General features: G+C 40.9%; 1 protein-coding gene across 1 annotated transcript in view; it reads right to left on the bottom strand.

Moving 5' to 3' along the window:
- LOC113888438 (multidrug resistance-associated protein 4-like) overlaps positions 1–26557 on the bottom strand; it is a 131040-nt gene that overhangs the window by 26757 nt on the left and 77726 nt on the right. The window contains exons 21-26 of the mRNA XM_027535566.1: positions 18360–18439; positions 12571–12721; positions 10978–11097; positions 9691–9801; positions 6603–6700; positions 5355–5546 (exon numbers count right to left, since the gene is read on the bottom strand). Of these exons, the coding sequence (XP_027391367.1) occupies positions 5355–5546; positions 6603–6700; positions 9691–9801; positions 10978–11097; positions 12571–12721; positions 18360–18439 (752 nt within the window). The remainder of the gene's footprint in view (positions 1–5354; positions 5547–6602; positions 6701–9690; positions 9802–10977; positions 11098–12570; positions 12722–18359; positions 18440–26557) is intronic.

Here is a 26557-nt window from a genome sequence, read left to right as displayed (position 1 = left end):
GGGTTGGACATGTAACTATTGCACACCTGGTGGTTCACTGCACGGAGGAGTGAACTGCCAGGTGCCTAGTTCTTCATTCATTGGGTCAGGGCACTACACCTTTGTTATGCGGGTCCCACTACCCGGAATGCCTTCCACATGCATTTCCACCTGATGAAATCCTAACCACACATCACTAAGTCTGTCTCACATGCCTAATTTCCCAGGAATTCTCTCTCTATCCTCTCCTGTCGACTTCTCCCCACCCTAACAAATGCTATATCATCTTTTCCCAAACTTCTATAAAAATCGTGATCACTTCTATCTTACAAAGCTAACTTAGTACTTTTCTTGTTTCATCAAGTGGACTAGATGTGTTGACAGCAGGATCTGTATTGGATTTGCCTTTGTGTTATTTATATTGTCTGTGGTATCCTGTGCAAAAGAGGCTTCCATGGGAGGGTGAGATTTTTAACTCAGACTGGAGAAATTTATGGAAAATTGATTGTCATATTGCTTACGTACATAAATAGACAAAGAGACAGGCATGGGAGATTAATCTTACAACTATAAATACAGTTGCAAATGGCCAATTCCTCAGTTTCAACTGGATAAACAAAATTTTATACAGTGTAAGTGGTTAAGGTAATTTTACATTCTATGAAAATGATAACTATCTTTGCTCAAGCACTGGCTTGTGTGCTGGTCTTCATGCCAGGTGTTATGTGTCTTATCTTGTTTAAGTTGTTCAACAACCCTAAAGGTTAGGTCCTATCACTTGCATTTTGCAACAGAAAAGATTGAGGCTTATAAGAGAAATTAGTCTCCCTGAAATAAGAGAGCCCATAAGTCACAGCATGGGACTCAAATCCATGTTTGTCAGGCTCTTTTCCATCTGCTGATGGCCTCCTTATCACTGGGATGGCTTGACCCCTTAGTATGTCCCTCTGTCTAAGTAGAACAGAGAAAGTGGAAAGAGGTGTAGCTGCAGTTCAAACAACTAGCTTCACATATAGGTCCTATGGATAGACAACTTAGGCATGGCATCAATATTGGTGAGTATAACGTGGTGGGTGGGACAAGGGGGCTGACGTCACTGAGCAAAGAGGGTGCTTGAGGTCAGGTGAGCTGGCTGTCAGCAGGAAGAAATGGCACCCATAGCTGGGCTGGGAAGAGAAACCTGCAGCTAAGTGGGGTACATGGTTCCCCAGGAAATAGGCCAAACAGACCTCGTACCCTGCTTGGAGCAGCAAGACTCATTTTTGATCTGATCCCATCTGGTAGTGAAAGGATCTCACACTGTCTTTGTCTCCGGGTTCAGGCAGGGCTGAGCTTGTGGGAAATCCTTCCAGTCTCTGCAGAAGGCTGGTGTGGGGAAGGTGGGAGAAGGATGAAAACTGCCTGTGATGAAGACAGACTCCACGGAAAGATGCAAGGAAATGCAGTGGAATCACAGCGTATTAAATTATGATGCAAAGGCATGCTTTGCGGAATATAAAAGTGAATAAATCTGTAGGATAAGTGACAGAGAACCTTCTAGAGCCTCATGCTCAGTTACCAGAGAGGTTTATGTGATTCATGGGCTCAATTTCAAAATGTCAAAGGAAATATCTTGGAAATCACAGGTTATCAGTCATCAAAAACTGCCTATGGGAGAGAAAGGACTTTACTGGAAGGTCTTGTTCAAACGCGATGCTGAGTCAAGAGGTCTGGGTGAACCTAAGACTCTGCATTTCTAAGAAGCTCCAGAAGATAGAGGTGCTGCTGGCCCTGGCACCACAGTCTGAGTCACAGGGAATTAGGAAGCAGGCAGGGTAAGGGGGACAGTCTGGGACTGAGGAGAGGGGTTTCTGAGAAAATATCATGTAAAAAAGGAGCAAAGTTAGGAAACATATTTTTGCACATTATAGCAAGGTCTAGTAAGCATCTCTAAAAAATGGATTATCCAAGCAATAGCTCTGAGCAAGAAAAAAAAAAAAAATCAATCTACCTCCAGTGATGGAAAATGCTCTAAAATGGCCCAGGACTCTCTAAAATGATCAAATCAATTACAAAATCATCTACATGAGAAATGCAGCCCATGTTCAGAATATACCCAGGAATTCTAGGGTGATATTTACCTAGTTTGGGGGCTTTATTTTTACTTGCTATTTCTTTCACGAATTAGAAACCAGCATAGTACCTTCTACACTTTCTTATTGACTCTATCGTCCAGGAATCAGGACAACAGGGGAAACAATGGAAAAAGAACAGACCCCCACTTCTGCTGGGCGGGCTCACTCCCATGTCCCTTCCAGCAGCCTCTCCCAATCAAATCTAACACCAAAGGGGTGACCCGGAGTGATGGGTTTGGGACAGGTGAGCAGGAGAGGGAACATGGGATGTGCACAGGTGGAGTGCAATGGTTTCATGAACACACTGCTGCTGCTGCTAAGTCCCTTCAGTCGTGTCCGACTCTGTGCGACCCCAGAGACGGCGGCCTACCATGCACCTCTGTCCCTAGGATTCTCCAGGCAAGAACACTGGAGTGGGTTGCCATTTCCTTCTCCAATGCATGGGAGTGAAATGTGAAAGTGAAGTCGCTCAGTCCTGTCCAACTTTTCGTGACCGCATGGACTGCAGCCCACCAGGCTCCTCTGTCCATGGGATTCTCCAAGCAAGAGTACTGGAGTGGGGTGCCATTGCCTTCTCCACTGACTGGGTATAATCTCCAAACTCAGAAATGAAGCTACTGGTGATGGTCTGAGTAGACCAAGACACCATGAAAAGTCAAGCTACCACAGTTACTAGCTCAGTCTCCAAATCTAATTTTCCCTCAAGCATTTCAGAATCTCAGGTTAACTCTAAGACTTTGGGGGTTTAAAATGGAAGAATAAAAGTATGTTTGTCTCTAAGATGTACTATAGAGTCATACAATAATAACTAATATTTTTGGCACCTGGGGAAATTTAAGATGGGTGTGAATGAACAGAATTACATTTGTAACGGGAAATCTGACAGACACATTGCTGAACATGAGCTCCAGTGAATGTTTTCCCAGCACAGGAGTCCTCACCTTCTCCCTGGCCTTCAGTGAAACTGGTAATAATAAGGAGAGAGCTTTTGCCATATGATTTACTGAAACTGATCATTTAGGCATCAAGGTGAATATTTTTTTTCTATCGCAAGTGTTGTTTAGTCACTAAGTCATGGCTGATTCTTTTGCAACTCCATGGACTGTAGCCTACCAGGCTCCTCTGTTTATGTGATTCTCCAGGCAAGAATACTGGAATGAGTTGCCATTTCCTTCTCCAGGGCATCTTCCCAACCCAGGGACTGAACCCATATCTCCTGCTTGGCAGGTGTATTCTTTACCACTGAACCACCACTGAAGCCCATGTCACAAGGGTATCACTCATTAAATTATAGCTATACTCTACTAGATGCGTCTATGGTGGAAAGAGTTTTAAAGAACAGTTCTTAAAGTATTTAAAACACAAGGTAATCAGTTTATGGAGTTGTCTTGTGTGTGTTTTGGTTATTGGTTGCTCACACCTGTGTTACTCACTCACTCTCCCAGCCAGCAGTCCCTCAGCACCCTCTCGGTGCCCTGCAGAATGCCACTTTCAGGAGATGCTCTCTGATCTTAAGAAGCCTCAGGGTTCTGTGTGACACAGATCCAAAATTACAAAGCATGCCACGGGTGCTTTTATTGTTATAACATTTACCAATTCAACCATTTTTAAGTGGACAGTTTAATGTTAAGTACATTCACATTGTTGTACAACCAACCTCCAGATTATTTTTGCCTTGTAAAGCTATACCCATTAAAAAACATTTTCCCATTCTCCAGCAATCATCTTTCTACTTCCTGTCTTTATAATTTTTTTTTTTTACTTTAAGAACCTCATATAAGTGGAATCATACAGTATTTATTTTTTGTGTGTCTGGTTTATTTCACATATCATGATGTCCTCAGGGTTCATCCATGGGTCAGAATTTTCTTCCTGTTTTAAAACTGAATAATATTGCATTTTAAGGATATTATACGTTTTGTTTCTTCACTCACTTTGAAAACAGGGGCACTTGGGTTGCTTCCTACTTTGGCAGCTATGAACACAAGTGTACCACACACACTGTCTTAAAGAATATATAAGATCCTGTGGAAGCATAGAGGGGCATTAGAGTTGATTGTGAAAATGATACATCCACCATCTAGAGATGGAAAAGTGTCCCTGGGGTCTAGGGCAACATTCACACTGGAAGCTGGGAGGACAAGGTGCTCTGAGAGAATGTACACAAGACAGAGGCTGAGATGGTTAGATGGCATAAAGGACTCAATGGACATGAGCTTGAGCAAACTCAGAGAGATAGTGGAGGACAGGGAAGCTTGGCCTGCTGCAGTCCCTGGGGTCACAGAAAGTCGGACACAACTTGGTGACTGAACAACAACAACAACACAAGATCCAAGTGTAGGGGGTGTGTGTATGGACTTGAGGCTGGAGAGGTAGGTGGGGAAAGAGATTCCCACTGCCTTGTCTGTTATGGTTTATTCTCTTCTTAAGGAGTCAACCCTAGTCCCAGCTGAGGGTCCCAAGCTGAGTGTGAAAGGAACATCACCAGCAGACATGGACACTGGCAAGACCACAAACCCTTCTGCCATCTCCCAAGTGGATCTTCCCCTGCTCCTTTCATTTTGTTTTCATCCACTTTAAGCAGGTCTCTGGACCCTGCATCCAGCTGGGGGCTCTGGTTCCTCACGCTTGATGGACTCACGATTCTGGACTCTTCTCTGATGGCCCCAAGCTGGCCAAACGGTCCCTATTTGGAGTGTACCTAGGGGTGAACTATGGTTCCAGCATCATCTTACCCAGGCCAGTAAGGATCAGATCTGTGCTAAAGAAAAGAGAAGTCTGTGGGTGACAGCAGGGGGATGACAGCTCAGTGTGGGTGAGTGGAGGAAAGTCTCTGGGAAGGGCCAAGGGACAGAGGAGGAGACTGCAACTGAAAGATGTAATGGGAGGAAGAGAAGATTCCAGAGGCATAAAGAAGAAAAGATGGACAGGAAGGAGATATTGGAGAGTTATGGACAGGGCGAAAGGGTTGACTTCAGAGACTCCACATGAATAATCAGGTGAAACATATAGTATCATGGGTCAGGTTAAGTTCCAGCTCCAGGATCCAGGGCCCACCAACCACCATGAGGGAGCTCACAACACAAAGAAGTGCTGGGATCCTCACTACACGGTTAGTTTCTAAGAAAGTTTCACCCACGATGTCACTGATCTAATCTGCATCCGAGAGGAACAAAGAGTTCCCTGACACATGGACAAGGAAGTAAACAGCAGATGTGGTGCTAAATCTAGATTTTAAAGAGGTAAATGGCATAAACAAACCTTTTCTTTTGGTTTAGTGCTTACTGTCAAGTCCTTCAATACCAGAGGCCCGTCTGGGCTGTACTTGAAATTCACATTGTTAAAGGCAATCATTCCGTTGTCAGGCCAGTATGCTGGTGGACGAAAGTCAAGTTCCCAGGGTTCTTCTTTCTCAAGCTCTGTATATTCAATCACCCTTTCTGCTGACATCATCTGAAAGATACATGACATCACGTGGGTTAGGAACAGAGGGTCTGGTTTATGAATGTTCAGAGACTGTAAATGAGACATTTTGCTTTTTCATCTTGATATCTGCTTTTTTATGGTTAAGAATATCCCAGGTCTTATTATCCCCAAAGCACAGAAGTAGGAATCTAAGGAGGACTTTGATGATATGCCATTTTCTTGTAACACTTTCACTTATAGCTACTTCCTTCAACATGGTATTAAAACTAAAAACTTTAGAAATATGGTAAGATTTTATTGATCCACCTTTCACATCTGAATAGGCAAACAAGAGTTTTCTCAAAGAAAAGAATAATTATGAACACTAATCAGTAATGTACGGCTACAGAAGGGCCCTGTGTCATTGATGAGCAGAAATGGACAGTCATCAAGCCTCATTTTAATTATTAGTCACTTTCTACTCTATAAGAAGAGAGAAGTGGAAAGATTTCATTTTTATTGCTTTTCTCCCTTTAGAAGAAGATGTAAATATTCAAAAGAGGAAAATTTTACATATTGATTAAGACCTACTAAACAACCACAGTTCAACAAATTTGATAGCACATTTCGAGATGTAGCTTATCCTACAAGAAGGGACAACCACTAATTCAGGTGGTCAACAAGCATAAATGGTAAAATGGGAGATGGCTAGGAGATATGTTAATTAAACAACCAACCTCCAAATGTTAAATTTTACTTTTACCAAAAAAGAGAAATTACCCATTAAGGAACAAAAATAAACCCCTAAGAAATTAACTTATATCCTCTTCAGGATTTTAGAACTTCCTTCCTACAGTGACATTTATTATCTTTGAAGACATCTTGTGATGAATATAAAACCTGCTGACATGATACACATAAGACTGAAGAAAAGATATATGTATTTTATTTAACATTAATTTGAACAGATGGAGGAAGGATCTCAAAAACCCTTGTTACTACAATGTAAAAATAACAGCTTTACTACTTTATGCAAGAATTGCTTTTATGCCATTTAATGGCAAGGAGACTAGAAGAGGCTAAGAACATAATGATAAACATCACCATGTTCACTTCGGTGCTTTGCCTGACACACCACTGGAACATCCTCATGAGTGTGAGGGTGAGAGACAGGACCAGGCCAATCTGCCCAGGAGTCCAAGCTAAACGAGGAAGAAGGGGAATAAAGTCAGTCCCATTCTTTTTAAAATTTTATTTTGTCAAAGTATAGTTGATTATCTTTGCTGTACAGTAAAGTGATTCAGTTATATACACATTTTTCATATTTTTCGATTGCAGTTTATCACAGGATATTGAATATAGTCCCTTGTGCTATACAATTAGACCTTGTTGTATATCCATATTATATGTAATAGTTGACATCTGCTAATCCCAAGCTCCCAATCCATCCCTCCCCCATAGCAACCATAAGTCTGTCCTCTATGTCTGTGAGTCTGTTTCTGTTTCACAGGTAAGTTCTTTTGAGTCTTATTTTAGATTCCTCATATAAGTGATGGGCTTCCCTGGTGCCTCAGTGGTAAAGAATTCTCCTGCCAATGCAAGAGACTTGAGTTCTATTCCTGGGCTGGGAAGATCCCCTGGAGAAGGAAATGGCAAGCCGCTCCAGTATTATTGCCTGGGAAATCCCATGGACAGATGAGCCTGATGGGCTACAGTCCATGGATCACAAAAGAGTTGAACATGACTGAGTGACTAAACAACATCAACCACATACAAGTGATATCATGTGGTATTTCTATTTTACTTCACTTAGTATGACAATCTCTAGATCCATCCATGTTACTGCAAATTGCATTACTTCATTCTTGTTTACATCCATTGTATATATGTATCACATCTTCTTCATCCATTCATCTATTGATGGACATTTACATGGCTTCCATATCTTGGTTATTGTGAATACGGCTCCTATGATGCAGCAGGGTGCATACATCTTTTTGAGTAATAGTTTTGTCCAGATATATACCCAGGAGTGGGACTGCTGGATCATATGGCAACTCTATTAGTTTTTTGAGGAACCTCCACACTGTTTTCCTTAGTGGCTGCACCAATTTACATTCCCATAGACAGTGTAGGAAGGCTTCCTTTTCCCCACACCCTTTCCATCATTTGTTATCTGTAAGACTTCTTAACGATGGCCATTCTGACTGGTATGGCATGGGGTCTCATTATAGTTTTAATTTGCATTTCTCTAATAATTAGCAATATTGATCACATTTGCTTGTGTCTGTTGGCCATCAGTATGTTCTTTAGAAAAATGTCTATTTAGGTCTTGGAGAAGGAAATGGCAACCTACTCCAGTGTTCTTGCCTGGAGAATCCCAGGGATGGGGGAGCCTGGTGGCTGCCATCTATGGGGTCACACAGAGTCGGACACGACTGAAGTGACTTAGCAGCAGCAGCAGCAGCACATTTTTCAACTGGGCTTTTGTTGTTATTGAGTTGTATAAGGCGTTTGCCTATTTTGGAAGTTAAGCCCTTATCAGTCACATCATTTGCATGTATTTCCTCCCACTCTGTAGGTTGTCTTTTCGTTTTGTTTATGGTTTCCTTTTTGATGCAGGAGCTTGTAAGTTTGATGAGGTTCCATTTATTTTTATTTCTATTGCCTTGGGAGACTGACTTAAGAAAACATTGGTATGACTTAGGTCATGGAATGTTTCGCCTATGTTCTCTTCTAGGAGTTTTATAGTGTCATATCTTATGTTTAAGTCTTTAAGGCATTTTGAGTTTACTTTTGTGTATGGTGTGAGGGTGTGTTCTAACTTTATTGATTTACATGCAGCTGGCCAACTTTCCCAACACAGCTTGCAGAAAAGAGAAAGTCAGTCTTGTTCTTAACTCTAACCTTCTGTCACTATACCAGAAAGAGTCCTTTATAATATTTAAATCACCTGCCTATAGTGATTGGAGAAGGCAATGGCACCCCACTCCAGTACTCTTGCCTGGAGAATCCCATGGACGGAGGAGCCTGGTAGGCTGCAGTCCATGAGGTCACACAGAGTCAGACACGACTGAAGAGACTTAGCAGCAGCAGCAGCATATAGTGATATTATTACTTATACTTTTACTATCTATTGATTGAGACCATGATACAATGGAAACAAACAACCAGAAACCCCACTATGAATCCAGGAAGACTATTAAATGAGTTTATTAATCCCAACAGGATTGAGGTACACTTGACAGCATTATACAAGTGAGAAATAATATCATCATTCAAACTTTGGTCATTATGGTTTCAAGAACCATCATCTAATTTCACTTTCTACATCCAATGCAGCTATAGGCAGAAACCACAGAAAACAAGGCAATGGATTCAAAGAGTCAGTGCTTGAAAATATAAAATACTACTCTCATTGTTCTATTATTAAAGACTGTGATTACGTGTTGTTGTTTAGCTGCTAAGTCGTGTCCAACTCTTTGTGACCCCATGGACTCTAGTCTGCCAGGCTCCTCTGTTCATGGAATTTCCCAGGCAAGAATACCGGAATGGGTTCCCATTTCCTTCTCCAGGGGATCTTCCCAACCCAAAGATCAAACCTATGTCTCTTGCACTGACAGGCAGATTCTTTACCACTGAGCCACCTGGCAATCCCCAAATTTTTATTTATTTTTGCTCTTCCAGGTCTAAGTTGCAGCATGTGGAATCAGTGTTGTTAATATGGAATAATTACAGATGGTGAATTTATGCCACATGTCAACACCTGTACATCTGGTATCCAAACAGTGGTGAAGACATTGTTCTTTCATATAAAGAATCTTTATCACCCCAGTGCACCAGGCACCTGCAACCAAGAGATCAGAGAAGCCTTAAAGCTAAAACCTAAAGCCCAAGGGTGGACAAAATGCTTAATTGTAAACTTGGCTCTCTCCTCCCAACTACATAAGTCTGCTTGCTACAGCTATGTAGAACTTAACTCATTGAAAGAAAAAGAATAAAGGCCTCATCAAGACTCAAATGACTCCTCTATATGGGCCAAACTGTGGAATCACACATTGCAAATGCTTTACTACAATTCATTAGAACCAATGGTTTATGATGTTAAATAAAGTGGCAAGAGTTCAATTTAATAACTGTTAATACACCTAGAAATCATAATCATACCACAGTTATTCACATCTGTACTTACATTCTTTCAGAATCAGGGCCCCAAAGGCAACACCGATGACCAAGATGGCACAGACAACATCCAGACACATGGCAAAACATTGGGACATGGTCAAAAGCATGAGCCAGCTCTCTGGATTTATGAACCATAATAAGCATAATAAATAAGTGGGAGAAAAAAAAAAAAACATGTTAGCTGCTTTGAATGAGTCAGTAAAGCTACATAAGATTTTTACACAACGTAGTAGATCAGCCAAGTGACACACCCACATAACTAGGTCTTGACATCAGACCATATATAGGACACGTACACAGGAATCAATCCAGGTGCTTTATGGGAAGCACCCACTGAAAATGTCAACCCACAGGTTAGAAACAGAAATGTGATCCTAATAAAGAAGATGGAGAAATGGTCTCATTGGTGCATTTCTTGCTGCGCTGGGTGTCAGAGTGAGGCTCATCCTCTCACAAAGTCAGCCGTTCCCAGCTCCCTGATAGAATGTGCAGCTCATACACTGCTTCCAGCACTGTCTGCACTTACTATACATGTTTACTCTGAGGAGCTGGTATCTAAATGGCCATGAGTTAACAGGATTTTCAATGTGGCTTTCAAAGTTCCATTTTATCTTCAAAATACAATAAAGGTTGGAAAGATGGGTCTGAGTTTTACAGGCTTAGAGCACATTCTGAAATTTCTGCCCAGGAAAGAAAAATCACTGATACAAAGTATAATACATATCAACTGGGTGGGAAATCAGGAAATTATTTTCCTCAATTACATCTGCTGCCCTGAATGTTCTGAAAAGAGAGTCAGCAAACTACAGCAGGGGTAGGGGGCAGGGGAGGGTGGGGAGTGGCAAGAACAGTCCACCACTTGCTTTTATAAATAAAGTTTTATTGGAGCACCATCATGGCCATTTGCTGATGTATTATGTTTGCCTACTTTGGTGCTACAATAGCAAAGTTGAGCAGCTGGAACAGAGACAGTATGGCACACAAAGCCTACCATGTTTACTATTTGGCTCTCTGAAAAAACTGTTTGTTGACTCCTGCCCTAAAGGGACAAAGCCATAGGGCATACTGACAGTTGGACAATATAAGCCAGTTAGGAGAGAAGTGGGGTGTGACAGGGGGAGAGGGGAACATAGAGGGGATGCTGAGAGGAGGGTGGGAGAGGCAGGTGTGCAGGGAGGGAACCTGAGGCTGACACAGACAGAGGCGCTGGCCAGCAAGGCCACCTGAGAGGGGGGTCAGGACTCTGAAGGGAGCACATCCCATCCTTTGAAATCATTTCCAGAAACTTACAGACCTGAGTGCAAGTCTTGGCACGTCTCAAACAGTTTCTGAAACTTTTGTTCGGCTTTGTATGCCTGGATGGTACGGAGTCCCTGGAGAGAAGATGCTAAGTGGGAAAATACTGGGCTTTGTTCTGTGGAAGCAGAGACAAACAACATAGATAGTCAGGGAGGCTGGATGTGAGGAAACCCACTACCTCCCATGTTCTTTGGTTGCGTGTCCTGCCAAAGGGCACATCTGGCACTTCCTGGAGGGCTGCCTGGGGGAGGAGGGATGATGCCCTTTCTGGAGTGGATCCTCCACGTGACCCTCAAGCTCCTGCTCACACCAACCTTCACTTTAACAACCTGGAAATGAAAAATTCTCTTTGAACCTATCTTTGACTAAATTAAAATTGTAGCTAGTTTTAAATAATGAACTTAGATTTTTCCACTTAGTAGATACAGACAACCATGGGAAACAGTATATTTCTCTTCTTGGCTTTGTTTCTATAAAATGAAGTTTGCATTAATTTGCAATCACTATCCATAGTCAAGGTTTCTGATACAAACATCTTTCCTTACTTTTTTATAATCATCCACATTCCTTTTTTAAAAATCTTCTCTCCTTATGATTTTATGTTAATAATGATTAACTATATCTGTGCATTAACAATGAGATAAGCACTAGATAATTTCATCCTATGTGGTTACCTGTAGAATAGAATGAGTGAGTGAAAGTCACTCAGTTGTGTCTGACTCTTTGCGACCCCATGGACTATACAATCCATAGAATTCTCTAGGCCAGAATACTAGAATGGGTAGCCTTTCCCTTCTCGTGGGGATCTTCCTAACCCAGGGATCAAACCTAGGTATGATTAACTATAAATCATGCTCCCTATTATTCTAAAACTAGGAATTTGAATGTAGTAATAGACTAAATGGGTATTGAATAGATCCCCTTTTTTTGTTCTCCCAAGGTGGTTATTTTCAGCATTCATTTATATGAAAAGCCTTGGGGAAGGCGGCCACAGTGTGGCATCACCCCAAGTATTGGTGATGATAAAGAGCAAATCTTAAAATAACAGGGCTTATCTTTTCAAAACACTTAACAACTGCAACTTATTTGCCATCTTTGGAGTATGTGAGAGAATGTATTATCCAAATGTATCACCTCTGACATTGTGAATATATTTCCTGATGCCTCTTTTCCTTTTCCTAATCTTTTTCTTTCCTTATTTCTCGTAAGTCTGGGAAAGAAAAATTCCCTATTTTCCTTCTGCATTAATTGCAACATGATATAACATTTTATGTTTAGAAAAATGTTTACTGAGTGGCTGCTATGTCACGGAGTGTGCCGTGAGCTAGACAGAAGCAGTCCCTGTCCTCATGGGGTTCACATTCGCTTTCCTTGTGCTGAAATGCAAAAGCTGCAGGTGACCCGCCACCAGCTGTGCTTGCTTTAAGGGCCACACTGACTCACAAGGGCTATAATATGCAATTACCTAATGTTGATCTAGGGAGAAATTCCAAGATAGAGTCTGCAGGATATCGGGGGTCTGGGTAATTATGGCATAAACGGAAGCCAGCCTGCACTGCCACCCTAGCCTGAGAGCCCTGGTACTCACTTGCACATTCCAGGCGTTTGACATCTCCTGATGTATTTAGGAAATAGAGCTGAAGCAGGAGGAAAATGAGGCCAAGGAGAGCCAGGGGTATCACAGTCCAAGGAATCATAGCCACCATCACGATCACCACGCCAATCACAAGTAGAAATGTCTGAAATAGTGAAGAAAGACACGGAGGCCTCCTTATGAAGGATTCTTTTCAAAGATAAACTTTAATAGATTGTTCTGTTAGGATTAAACTTCTTTCCTCAAAAGATGTGTTGGAATGGCAGGGAAAGCTTTCCTATCCAAAGGAAAAAAAATTATAGGTGCTCATTACAATATGTATTGCATGTGTCCAACACTATGATAAGAACTTTCTAGGCGTTAGCTCTTTTGATACACTCAGTAACCCTATGAGGCAGGCATTACTTTTTATTTTGGCCATGCCATGAATCTGGCGGGATCTCAGTTCCCTGACCAGGGATTGAACCTGGGCCACAGCAGTGAAATAAATCAATCCTAGCAGTCCTCACCAGTAGACACCAGAGAACTCCCCTAGGCAGTACTATCTTTAATGGATGAGAATGTTTGAGACTCAGAGGGTAGTTGTTGAATCCCAAACTATCAGGAGTCAGTAGGTGTTACTGATACTAAACAGATGAACAAGAAGATATCACAGATGAGAAATTCAGAAACCTTAGCTATACACGCAGGGATAAAAAAGTGGTCAATTATAAATTCTAAGCCCAGTAAAAGGGGGGAAAATGGAAATGTCTACCTTTGGAAGTAAGAATTCCACTTTCTTGGTTTTCCATCCTTAGTTAATATATACTGAGTGCTGACTGTGTACAGGGCTGCACAATCGAAACTTCACATGTGTGAAGTCAATAATCTTTACAATAGCCCTATCAAGTAACAGTGTTATCTCATTTTACAGATCGAGACACTGAGGCACAAGAGGAAAAGCAACTTGATGGAGACTGGAGACTGCAAAGCCTAAGTCATGGAGCCAGAGAGGTCATGTCTTGAGCCATTATGACATATTTAGGCTTGTTCCCAACATACAGCTAAGTAACATTATGCTAAGTATTTAAAATGTCCATTTCAAAGGTGAGTGGTTATTGCAACAGCAGATACCATTTACCAGGTGTTTGCATGTGCTAAGAGTTCCACAAACATTTCACTTAATCATCACCTCACCCCACAAGGTGATTTTATATTGGGAAGTGATCTTGGCCCAAAAAAGCAGCAGGTAGACTAAAAACTCAAGTCCTTGGCTGACTCTGATTTAAGTATCTTTATCAAGAAAAGTATAATATGATGGTGGAAAGCTTCAGGCAAGAATGCAGTCAACACTTAGCATCTGCCTGTTATGAAAGTGGAGTGAATAATGAAGATGTGCAGATTTACATGGCCTGGACCAAGAACTCTGAAGGTTACAGACCTTCAGTTCAGTTCAGCCGCTCAGTTGTGTCTGACTCTTTGCCACCCCATGAATCGCAGCACACCAGGCCTCCCTGTCCATCACCAACTCCCAGAGTTCACTCAGACTCACATCCATCGAGTCAGTGATGCCATCCAGCCATCTCATCCTCTGTCGTCCCCTTCTCCTCCTGCCCCCAAACCCTCCCAGCATCAGAGTCTTTTCCAATGAGTCAACTCTTTGCATGAGGTGGCCAAAGTACTGGAGTTTCAGCTTTAGCATCATTCCTTCCAAAGAAATCCCAGGGCTGATCTCCTTCAGAATGGACTGGTTGGATCTCCTTGCAGTCCAAGGGACTCTCAAGTGTCTTATCCAACACCACAGTTCAAAAGCATCAATTCTTCGGCGCTCAGCCTTCTTCACAGTCCAACTCTCACATCCATACATGACCACAGGAAAAACCATAGCCTTGACTAGACGAACCTTTGTTGGCAAAGTAATGTCTCTGGTTTTGAATATGTTATCTAGGTTGGTCATAACTTTCCTTCCAAGGAGTAAGCATCTTTTAATTTGATGGCTGCAGTCACCATCTGCAGTGATTTTGGAGCCCCCCAAAATAAAGTCTGTCACTGAAGCAATGGATTGTTTCCCCATCTATTTCCCATGAAGTGATGGGACCAGATGCCATGATCTTCGTTTTCTGAATGTTGAGCTTTAAGCCAACTTTTTCACTCTCCACTTTCACTTTCATCAAGAGGCTTTTTAGTTCTTCTTCACTTTCTGCCATAAGGGAGGTGTCATCTGCATATCTGAGGTTATTGATATTTCTCCCGGCAATCTTGATTCCAGCTTGTGCTTCTTCCAGCCCAACGTTTCTCATGATGTACTCTGCATATAAGTTAAATAAGCAGGGTGACAATATACAGCCTTGACGTACTCCTTTTCCTATTTGGAACCAGTCTGTTGTTCCATGTCCAGTTCTAACTGTTGCTTCCTGACCTGCATACAGGTTTCTCAAGAGGCAAGTCAGGTGGTCTGGTATCCCCATCTCTTTCAGAATTTTCCACAGTTTATTGTGATTCACACAGTCAAAGGCTTTGGCCTAGTCAATACAGTAGAAATAGATATTTTTCTGGAATATTTTTTGCTTTTTTGATGATCCAGTGGATGTTGGCAATTTGATCTCTGGTTCCTCTGCCTTTTCTAAAACCAGCTTGAACATCTGGAAGTTCACAGTTCACATATTGCTGAAGCCTGGCTTGGAGAATTTTGAGCATTACTTTACTAGCATGTGAGATGAGTGCAATTGTGCGGTAGTTTGAGCATTCTTTGGCCTTGCCTTTCTTTGGGCAGACCTTAGTTGGATACAAATCCGTGATGGTTTGCACAAGGCCCAGAGTGCTATGGAAACACAGGGAAGAATATGTGAACACTTTTCTTAGAGGATTCTAAGAAGACACTTCAGAAATGAATTTCACAGGCTGGTTTCTCTGTCAATATGAAGGCTTGCTTAAGCTTCTGATCTTTCTCCTAAGATGCTTCCCTCTCTCTGGGCAATCTTATCACCTTCACAGATTTAACTACCACCTGCTCAGTGAAGAATATGCAGGTGCCCTGCTCATCCCAGACTCTTATTTCATTATCTGCAGTATGCCTCAAGGTCCTAAGATCTAAGATAATTGAATTAAAACTGACAGAGCTGGGATTGGAAATCAGAGAGACTAAGATTTTCTCTCCTCACATGACTGAGATCGTTTTACACTTAAAATCAAGTAGCATCTCTCCCTGTCCCTCTTAAAAAACATTCGAAAATATGTGATGGATTTGGATTTATGAGGGCTAATTAACCATGGGCTAAGCACACAGTGGGCCAGCCAGTTGTGGAAACTCAACCTTGGCTTAGTTTGCAGTAGCAAAGAGAATTCTTCACAAAAATTTAATGTAATTAATAATCACTGTCAAAATAGAATATTGATTTAGTGAGAAATTGATTCTGGGGATAAATTATATACCTAACCTACATGACTAATTTAGAAAATAAGGTTGCAGAGGAGAAAACAATCAGATATCTGTGCAGTAAAAACAGTCTGCCTCCAAGTCTCAGCTTAGCTCACATTAGTGAACAGGAGAAAACTTTGTCCACAGGCTATGTGGCCTGCAGTCAGATAATCATTGCTGCATTTTTTCTGTGTGCAATTTTTGATAAATGCATTTCATTTCCACAATTACTACTTGGAAACGAAAAAGTCCCCACAAGCTTGGTCACTAAAAGGTAAAAAGAATTAAGCAACAGGAGAAACATCCCACATGAACAACAGCACTGAATGAGATGAGAGCTGAAGTGACCCCAAATCATTCTTTAGAACCTCAAGTTTCACAGACAAAACAAAGGCAGTGTAATCATCTTTTGACAGGAAAGAGTTTTCTGTAGGAGGCACTCTTTGTCTTAATCTTAAACCAGATATCTCTATATTCTATGCATCTCTAGGCTTAGCACAACCTGCAGATCTTTTAGTCACATACTGTGCTGTGGTTAGTCACTCAGTTGTGTCGGACTCTTTGTGACCCCATGGATTGTAGCCCACCAGGCTCCTTTGTCCATGGGGATTCTCAAGGAAAGACTACCAGAGGGGTTTGCCATTCCCTCCTCCAGGGGATCTTCCCAACTCAGGGATCAAACCCAGGTCTGCTTTACTGCAGGTGGATTCTTTACCATCTGAGCCACCAGGGAAGCCTTGATCACACAATACCTTGCTTAATCTGTTGATTCTTTCCATGGATCACAGTGGAAATGAAGAATGATTAATTAAAGGATGACTTGATCTCTTCCCTAGCTTCCCCTTCACTAATTTTGTGAACAAGATGGCATCTGAAGAAAGAGCATGAGAAGTCGACAAACCTGCACACAGTGGGGGACGGTGATGACTCTGACCTCCATCTCCCTGATCAACTAATTACTTCCCTTTTTCCCTTTAAAAACTTTCATGGTTGAGCATACTCTTCAGAGGTAGTTTCTGGGGGACGCTGAATCCACCATCTCCCCATCTCCCAATTGCTGGCATTTGGGTTAAAGGCAATTATTCTTCCTACTAATATTTATGAGTATTGATCATGTAGGTGGTGAGCAGTGGGACCTGGTTCCATAACATCTGGATAAAAGATATTTCTGTAGGGTTGTTTGTTTGCTTAAATACCTTAAGTTACAGCACTCAACATGTGAAAAGCTACCTACAAAAACAAAATTTCTGAGATGACTTTGATCCCATGCTCAAATTATGGGCTTAGATGCACTTTCCTTTAAAAGCTTTGTATCTTAAACAACTCCTCTCTACTGTCCTGGTAAAGGTGTTCAGATCAGATCAGTCGCTCAGTCGTGTCCGACTCTTTGCGATCCCATGAATTGCAGCACACCAGGCCTCCCTGTCCATCACCAATTCCCGGAGTTCACTCAGACTCACGTCCATCGAGTCAGTGATGACATCCAGCCATCTCATCCTCTGTCGTCCCCTTCTCCTCCTGCCCCCAATCCCTCCCAGCATCAGAGTCTTTTCCAATGAGTCAACTCTTCGCATGAGGTGGCCAAAGTACTGGAGTTTCAGCTTTAGCATCATTCCTTCCAAAGAAATCCCAGGGTTGATCTCCTTCAGAATGGACTGGTTGGATCTCCTTGCAGTCCAAGGGACCCTGAAGAGTCTTCTCCAACACCACAGTTCAAAAGCATCAATTCTTCAGTGCTCAGCCTTCTTCACAGTCCAACTCTCACATCCATACATGACCACAGGAAAAACCGTAGCCTTGACTAGATGAACTTTTGTTGGCAAAGTAATGTCTCTGCTTTTGAATATGCTATCTAGCTTGGTCATAACTTTCCTTCCAAGGAGTAAGCATCTTTTAATTTCATGGCTGTAGTCATGAAATTTTCACCTTATTATTACATATCTTTATAAGTAACCACACCTGGCTTTATCCAAAACAAAACAAAAAAGTTGCAGTAAATATGTGTCCTTTGTGGTAATACAATGCATAATTTAGCTCATCTAAGCTATCTCTCTATGAGAGGTGCTTGTTTCTGTTATGAAATGTGCTCACAGTAAAGGAAATCCACACCAGACATCTGGAAGGCAGAGGGAGGATCACTTGCCCAGCATGTCGCTGCTTCAGACCAACCTCATCGTGACTGTGGAGCCACTTCTGCCCCAGGAGTTACTCATGTTAACTCAGCCTCCCTATCACAGCCGCCCCTTTCTCTCACAACCATGACCTTCTCTGAAGGTAACAAGCACATCACCAGGCTGAAAGCCCACCCTTAACCAGTGTGAAAAGGCCTTGAAAAACAGGCACTTTACTATTCCCTGTGAGAACTCTGACAGGACTGCTTTGTTACCTGGATTAAATCTTGAAATGTCAGGGGCAGTAAGTCATCCATAAGCCCAATGTCTTTGCAGAAACGATTTAAAATTCTTCCTGAAAGAACAGGATATGAGAAATTACTCATTTCCCCAGTCACACCCTTTAAGAGAAAGAATTCATGAACAAATGAAAACAATATTTTTAAAGTACATATATATATATATATTTAATATATTACAGAGTCATAGGAAATATGCCAATGTCAGTGGTAAAGAAAGAGAAAATAGGATGATACCTAGAGAAATAAAAATACCAAATGACCGTCAGTGGGGAATTGAAATTGAGGCATTTTTTAAAAGAATTGGTGGGGGGAATCTCGTGGCAGTATCAAGAAAGGTTGGTGGATTTGAGAAAGTTTCCTCCTTTATATCAATCCAACCTGAGATATCTACCAAGTGCCAAATTGGTAAACAGCTACAAAATACTTAAATTAATCCCAATTATTACACTAATTTTGCTGATACTTTTTAAATAAGCATAATTACAAACTCTCTAATTTTTTTTTCCTTAAAAAAGTTTATAGCACCTTACATTTTGAAAAATTGTGGATTCCTGCCATTTCCAAGTTATGAGCTAACTACACGGGTAATAAATCGTTATTTGCAGAGGTATAGCAGGTGGGGCAAACACAGACTCATGCTTAAGCATCCAAGAAGACCAGAGGCATATAGGTAGGAAAACAGAAATATTTCTTAATGACTAAAAGGTAACTTATCATCATTGATTTTATTTCCCTTCTCAGAATCCATGAAAACAATATATCCTAAAGACTGAAGGTTTGGAAGATTGTCACTGAGCAGGATCTCTGATAAAAGCTATGGAGCATGTCCACTGGAAAATGCCCATATGCATTGTTTTATGATTTGGGGGGGATTCTTAAACCATGAGCCATAAGAACTGGGGTAGCCATGAGAGACGTGGGCCAGGTGAGAACTGCTCATTCTGGGGGAACAGGACATCACCTGTCAGTTGACTCCTCCTGTCACAGGAATGCACTCCTAAAAAGTACATGCACTTTGTCTCCAAGAAGGGTACTTTTCCTGGCCCAGTGCACCTCGAATGCCCTTCAGGGCAAAATGCAGTCTGTGGCTCCTATCTTTGAGAGAATTATAACTGCCAAAAGTTGAAACCTCTGTCATGCAGCAGATCTCTGAAACATTAGATGGTATATGGAAACTACTATCACAAAAATCCTCTGAAGTTTTATAAGCTATTTTTGCTTTTCTTTTTCATTAAATGTATATAAGCGAGTTCTACAGGATGACAGAATCATTCATTTCAGAGTTTCAGGCCTTTCAGACATGATTGAGGCTGAATGTAAGACTCAGGACAAGTAGATGCTCCCTGCCTAAGACACACAGCTACCTGACAGCCAGGTGTTCATCGAGTAAGTGCTCTCTGTCTTCACTCAGGTCTCTCTACCCAAAACTATGCATTTCTTCACCTACCTTAATGCCATTATATATCCCAAATGGTAAGTTATGACATTTACATGGTTAGTTTGCTAATGCTAATTGGGCAGTATTTATTCTGTTGCATTTGTTATGCCTTTAACAGCTTTAAAAAGATAATCTACAGCTTATAAGAACTGACCAGGAATCTCATTTTTATCCCAGGTTGCTTTAACCATATTTTGCATAAAAGGAAGTTTTGAGGTATCAGACTGTCCATGTGTTAGAAATGCAGAAAGACTGCCTGGATTTAACCAGACTGAACAAAACACAGAATGTCTCTAAAAACATCCTGTAATGAAATTTGAAGCTTTGACAATCTAAAACTGTCTTAGGTCAACTTTAATTCTCACTTGAGAAATTTGTCATTTTTCATACTTTTTGAAAAAGCTGAATACATAGACATTCTACGTTTTGACCAGTAATAACCTTTTTTAAAACTATAGTAAATTCCTGCTACTCTTAAAAAGTGCATCCACTTCCCTGGAATAATTCCAATGTTCATTTTAAATAGAACTTATAACTTTATAAAATTTCCAGCTGTCTATTACACAATAGACCTGTAAGAAACTTTTGCCTTATCATTTTCTTTCTTTTTTTTTTTATTTTTTTTAAATTTTATTTTATTTTTAAACTTTACATAATTGTATTAGTTTTGCCAAATATCGAAATGAATCCACCACAGGTATACATGTGTTCCCCATCCTGAACCCTCCTCCCTCCTCCCTCCCCATACCATCCCTCTGGGTCGTCCCAGTGCACTAGCCCCAAGCATCCAGTATCGTGCATCGAACCTGGACTGGCAACTCGTTTCTTACATGATATTTTACATGTTTCAATGTCATTCTCCCAAATCTTCCCACCCTCTCTGCCGTATCATTTTCAAGCAAAAAGTAAACCAGATGTTTGGTGCTTATATGCAAAATTAAGCTCTCCCTCTGAAACCAAATTAAAATGAACTCATGAGTGAAGCAAAGCCCTGATGAAAACAGAAACAAGGACAAAACAAGTAAACAAAGGAAAAACATGCTGTGGATTTTTTGTGGTTTATTTGTCTTAGTTATTTTTCTATTTTTCCTTGCATCTGGGAAATCACACGCATCGTTTCCCATTCCCAATTGTTTTATCAAATTTATCATATTAATTTGGATTTTATAGAAGAAAAAGACCAAAAAATCCATAACGTTGCATCAGGTCAGTTAATCAAACAATCAGTTAATGCCAGCTATTTGCTATGCATTTCTTTAAATGCTTTACATGTATTAATTCTCCTTGTTCTCACACACAAAAACGTTGAGAATATTATCTCTGCTTAGTAGAGTACTAAGTAATAGTTGAGTACTAGTAATAGTTGAGTACTAGTAATAGTTGAGTACTATTATCTCTACTCTACAGAAAAAGTTGAGGTCAACAGAGGTTAAACTTGACAAAGACCTGTCTCTTGGTGGCTGGAATGGGATTCACATTCAGAAGTTCAGTTCAGTCCAGTCGCTCAGTTATGTCTGACTCTTTGCAACCCCATGAATCGCAGCACGCCAGGCCTCCCTATCCATCACCAACTCCCGAAGTTTACCCAAATTCATGTCCATCGAGTTGGTGATGCCATCCAGCCATCTCATCCTCTGCCGTACACTTCTCCTCCTGCCCTCAATCCTTCCCAGAATCAAGGTGTTTTCCAATGAGTCAACTCTTCACATGAGGTGGCCAAAGTACTGGAGTTTCAACTTCAACATCAGTCCTTCCAATGAAAACCCAGGACTAATCTCCTTTAGGATGGACTTGTTGGATTTCCTTACAGTCCAAGGGAGTCTCAAAGTCTTCTTCAACACCACAGTTCAAAAGCATGAATTCTTTGGTGCTCAGCTTTCTTCACAGTCCAACTCTCACATCCATACGTGATCACTGTAAAAACTATACCTTATGTTGGCAAAGTAATGTCTCTGTTTTTTAATATGCTATCTAGGTTGCTCATAAGTTTCCTTCCAAGGAGTAAGCGTTTTTTACTTTCATGGCTGCAATTACCATCTGCAGTAATTTTGGAGCCCCCAAAAATAAAGTCTGACACTGTTTCCACTGTTTCCCCATCTATTTGCCATGAAGTGATGGGACCAGATGCCATGATCTTAGTTTTCTGAATGTTGAGCTTTAAGTCAACTTTTTCACTCTCCTCTTTCACTTTCATAGAGACTCTTTTGTTCTTCTTCACTTTCTGCCAGAAGGGTGGTGTCATCTGCATATCTGAGGTTATTGATATTTCTCCCAGCAATCTTGATTCCAGCTTGGGCTTCTTCCAGACCAGCGTCTCTCATGATGTACTCTGCATATAAGTTGAATAAGCAGGGTGACAATATACAGCCTTGACTTACTCCTTTTCCTATTTGGAACCAGTCCATTGTTCCATGTCCAGTTCTAACTGTTGCTTCCTGACCTGCATATAGGTTTCTCAAGAGACAGGTAAGGTGGTCTGGTATTCCCATCTCTTTCAGAATTTTCCAGTTTATGGTAATCCACACAGTCAAAGGCTTTGGCACAGTCAATAAAACAGAACTAGATGATTTTCTCGAACTCTCTTGCTTTCTCGATGATCCAGCAGATGTTGGCCATTTGATCTCTGGTTCCGCTGCCTTTTCTAAAACCAGTTTGAACATCTGGAAGTTTACAGTTCACGTACTGCTGAAGCCTGGCTTGGAGAATTTTGAGCATTACTTTACTAGCGTGTGAGATGAGTGCAATTGTGTGGCAGTTGAGCATTCTTTGGCATTGCCTTTCTTTGGGATTGGAATGAAAACTGACCTTTTCCAGTCCTGTGGCCACTGCTGAGTTTTCCAAATTTGCTGGCGTATTGAGTGCAGCACTTTCACAGCATCATCTTTTAAGATTTGAAATAGCTCAACTGGAATTCCATCACCTCCACTAGCTTTGCTCATAGTGATGCTTTCTAAGGCCCACTTGACTTCATATTCCAGGATGTCTGGTTCTAGGTGAGTGATCACACCATCATGATTATCTGGGTTGTGAAGATCTTTTTTGTATAGTTCTTCTGCGTATTCTTGCCACTTTTCTTAATATCTTCTGCTTCTGTTGGGTCCATACCATTGCTGTCCTTTATTGAGCCCATCTTTGCATGAAATGTTCCCTTGGTATCTCTAATTTTCTTGAAGAGATCTCTAGTCTTTCCCATTCTGTTGTTTTCCTCTATTTCTTTGCACCGATCACTGAGGAAGGCTTTCTTATCTCTCCTTTCTATTCTTTGGAACTCTGCATTCAAATGGGAATATCTTTCCTTTTCTCCTTTGCTTTTCACTTTTCTTCTTTCCACTTTTCTTCTTTTCACAGCTGTTTGTAAGGCCTTCTCAGACAGCCATTTTCCTTTTTTGCATTTCTTTTCTATTGGGATGGTCTTGATCCTTATCTCCTGTACAATGTCACGAACCTCAGTCCATAGTTCATCAGGCACTCTATCAGATCTAGTCCCTTAAATCTATTTCTCACTTCCACTGTATAATCATAAGGGATTTGATTTAGGTCATACCTGAATGGTCTAGTGGTTTTCCCTACTTTCTTCAATTTAAGTCTGAATTTGGCAATAAGGAGTTCATGTTCTGTGCCACAGTCAGCTCCCGGTCTTGTTTTTGCTAACTGGATAGAGCTTCTCCATCTTTGGTTGCAAAGAATATAATCAATCTGATTTCGGTGTTGACCATCTGATGATATCCATGTGTAGAGTCTTCTCTTTTGTTGTTGGAAGACGATGTTTGCTATGACCAGTGAGTTCTTTTGGCAAAACTTGGATGTGGGATAGCTCCTCTTGGCTGTGCCCCTGACCTCAGACGTGGGGTAACTCCTCTTGGCTGCAGCCCCTGACCTCCCACATTCAGAAGAGCTGACTCCAAAGTCTGTTTTCTTTACCAAGGGTAATATGGATACCACATGACATATTGGTTCAAAACCACTATTGAAAAATAACGAAAAACCATTCAATTTAGTCTGGGTAAAGTCTAGAGTCATTTTAATTTGCTGGTTAATTTTCAAACTTTAAATTTCACAACTCTTTAATAGAATCTAATAATATGGATCTTATTCCAGTGTGACAGTCTAATTCAAAAGGAGCCTTTCTCTCTCTCTCTCTCTCTGAATCAGTGATACCACTGATACCACTCTGAATCAGTGCTGCTTAAGATAACTGTGCTTCTGTCAAAAGGATCTTGACTGTGCCAGTGAAGTGACTGGCACAGCTATTACAAAGCTTTGTCCTAGCAGAACTGAGACACTGGAACATCTCTGCCTTCATCCCAACTCCATGTCTATTAATAGATTTTAAATGTATACTGATGACAATCAAAGTTTCCTCTCTTATCTGACATCAAATTTTAAAAAATGGACATAACAATTAAGGGAAGAGAAAAGATGAGGTATGTTTTAAAAAATACTCAATATTTATCCACAATTTATAAGGTACTCATTTCAGCACCTAAGACTTCAAACCTTAATCTCATCTAGAAAGCAGTCATTGGATACAGCAAGAACCAAGAGAAGACATACCTGAAAACCAGGCCAAGTAAGCATGAAACTCCTACAGTTGCTTTGTGAAGGGAGATGGGAGTGGTTAGAAAATTTGGCACCAAAAGGAATTCAACCTCCTTCAGTTTTTAGAATTTCTCATTGTAGGAGTGAAATCTACTCACCTGGTCTAAAACATTGGTCAATTTGTTAATAAAACTAGCTGATCTTGTAAGATAAACCACTAATTGTCTAGGTTACACTGGTGTTGCCTTTTATACCTTTTGTTAATCTGGCTATTTGTGTCACAAGTGTTTACTTAATCTTAAATCAAGGAAAAAACAGTTTTCTAGTAACACTGATGACTCATCATTTTGAAATAGGTATTTATTTTCCTTCCATTCACAGGGCTATGTCAAGATTAACATTTAAAAATCAGCATTCCTCCCTTTTACCTTTTAAGGGCCTATAGTTTATAAAGTAAAACAATTAGGTATCAAATATTTGATCCTCCTAAGATTCATCTTCAATGCACATTAAATCCCAGGGAAATGTATTAACTGTTTGGCAGTTTTGTCTCCTTTATTGACAGACAGCAGAAATTTGGTGACAGAAAACTGACAGAAAACAGAACTTGGAAGCTTGACCGACAGTCAACAGAAATTTATGGTTCCATGAAACAGCTTCCAGTGAACTAATATATGTGGTTTTCTCTTCATGACATCATATACCAGAAACAAAGTCCATCCTAAATTATGTATTACAAACTCTACTTTTGAAAATACGATAGGAAAGAGTTCAATTTAATCTACCACTAAGTGAGTAGATAATTGATTGACCCAAACCTTTTGGGCAAACTAGGCTTATCTTTGTGATACTTATTTGAGTTTGAATTTTCTTGAAGGAATGAAGTCCTGCTACTAGATATAGGAGGGGGAAGCAAGATAAACATTAGTGTGCTGGCTGCTCTAAGATCAGTGAACTTGAAGATTTAAACTTGGTCCCAAATTCTTGAATAATAAATGAACTAGTGTCTAGAGAAGCCTATAGGTCTTGAACATGAAGAACCTGGCTAACTGTGGTCATGAGACCTCAGAGGCTGAAATAATAGAAATTCAGTTCCTTTTAATGCTCCCAACTTTACAAGTGTAGTTTTCACATTAACAGGCAAAGTGGAGCAACTTCACAGCCATAATAGCATGGGCTCCTCCAGTCACTTCCTTGTTCTAACTTCCTAATAAGATGTGATCTGTGTGGGCCACTGCATTTTACCATCCTGTGCTCCTCACAGTGCCTGGGCCAAACAACATGCACTGAAAAATCTACACAAGATGCTGCCCTCAACATTCTTATTTAATCCTCACAACAGTCTTGTGAAACAGGAAGAGCAGCATCTCCACTTCACAGGAGATGAAGTTCCCAGACACCATGTCATCATTGTCACTAAGGCTCATTAGGCACCGACCATGTGCTAAGCACTGTGAATGTATTAACTAACTTGGCACAGTTATAAAAAGTCTGACTGCCAATGCAGGAGATGCAAGAGACACGGGTTTGATTCCTGGGTCAAGAAGATGCCTTGGAGTCAGAAATGGCAACCCACTCCAGTATTCTTGCCTAGAAAATTCCATGGACAGAGGAACCTGGTGGGCTATAGTCCATGGGGTCACAAAGAGTTACACACGACCAAATGACTGAGCACAACAACAATACCCACAACATTAAGATCAGTCAGTTTCACTCTTTTACAAGTGGTTGACCAGATTTCCCAGCACCACTTGTTAAAGAGATTGTCTTTAATCCATTGTATATTCTTTCCTCCTTTGTCAAAGATAAGGTGTCCATATGTGCGTGGATTTATCTCTGGAAGAACTAAATAGACATTTCTCCAAAGAAGACATACAGATGGCTAACAAACACATGAAAAGATGCTCAACATCACTCATTATCAGAGAAATGCAAATCAAAACCACTATGAGGTACCATTTCACACCAGTCAGAATGGCTGCGATCCAAAAGTCTACAAATAATAAATGCTGGAGAGGGTGTGGAGAAAAGGGAACCCTCTTACACTGTTGGTGGGAATGCAAACTAGTACAGCCACTATGGAGAACAGTGTGGAGATTCCTTAAAAAACTGGAAATAGAACTGCCTTATGATCCAGCAATCCCACTGCTGGGCATACACACTGAGGAAACCAGAAGGGAAAGAGACACATGTA

The sequence above is a fragment of the Bos indicus x Bos taurus genome, unplaced genomic scaffold (genome assembly GCF_003369695.1).
Source record: "Bos indicus x Bos taurus breed Angus x Brahman F1 hybrid unplaced genomic scaffold, Bos_hybrid_MaternalHap_v2.0 SuperScaffold_100135, whole genome shotgun sequence".
NCBI classification, from domain to species: Eukaryota; Metazoa; Chordata; class Mammalia; order Artiodactyla; family Bovidae; genus Bos; species Bos indicus x Bos taurus.
This window is presented reverse-complemented; position numbering and strand designations above follow the sequence as displayed.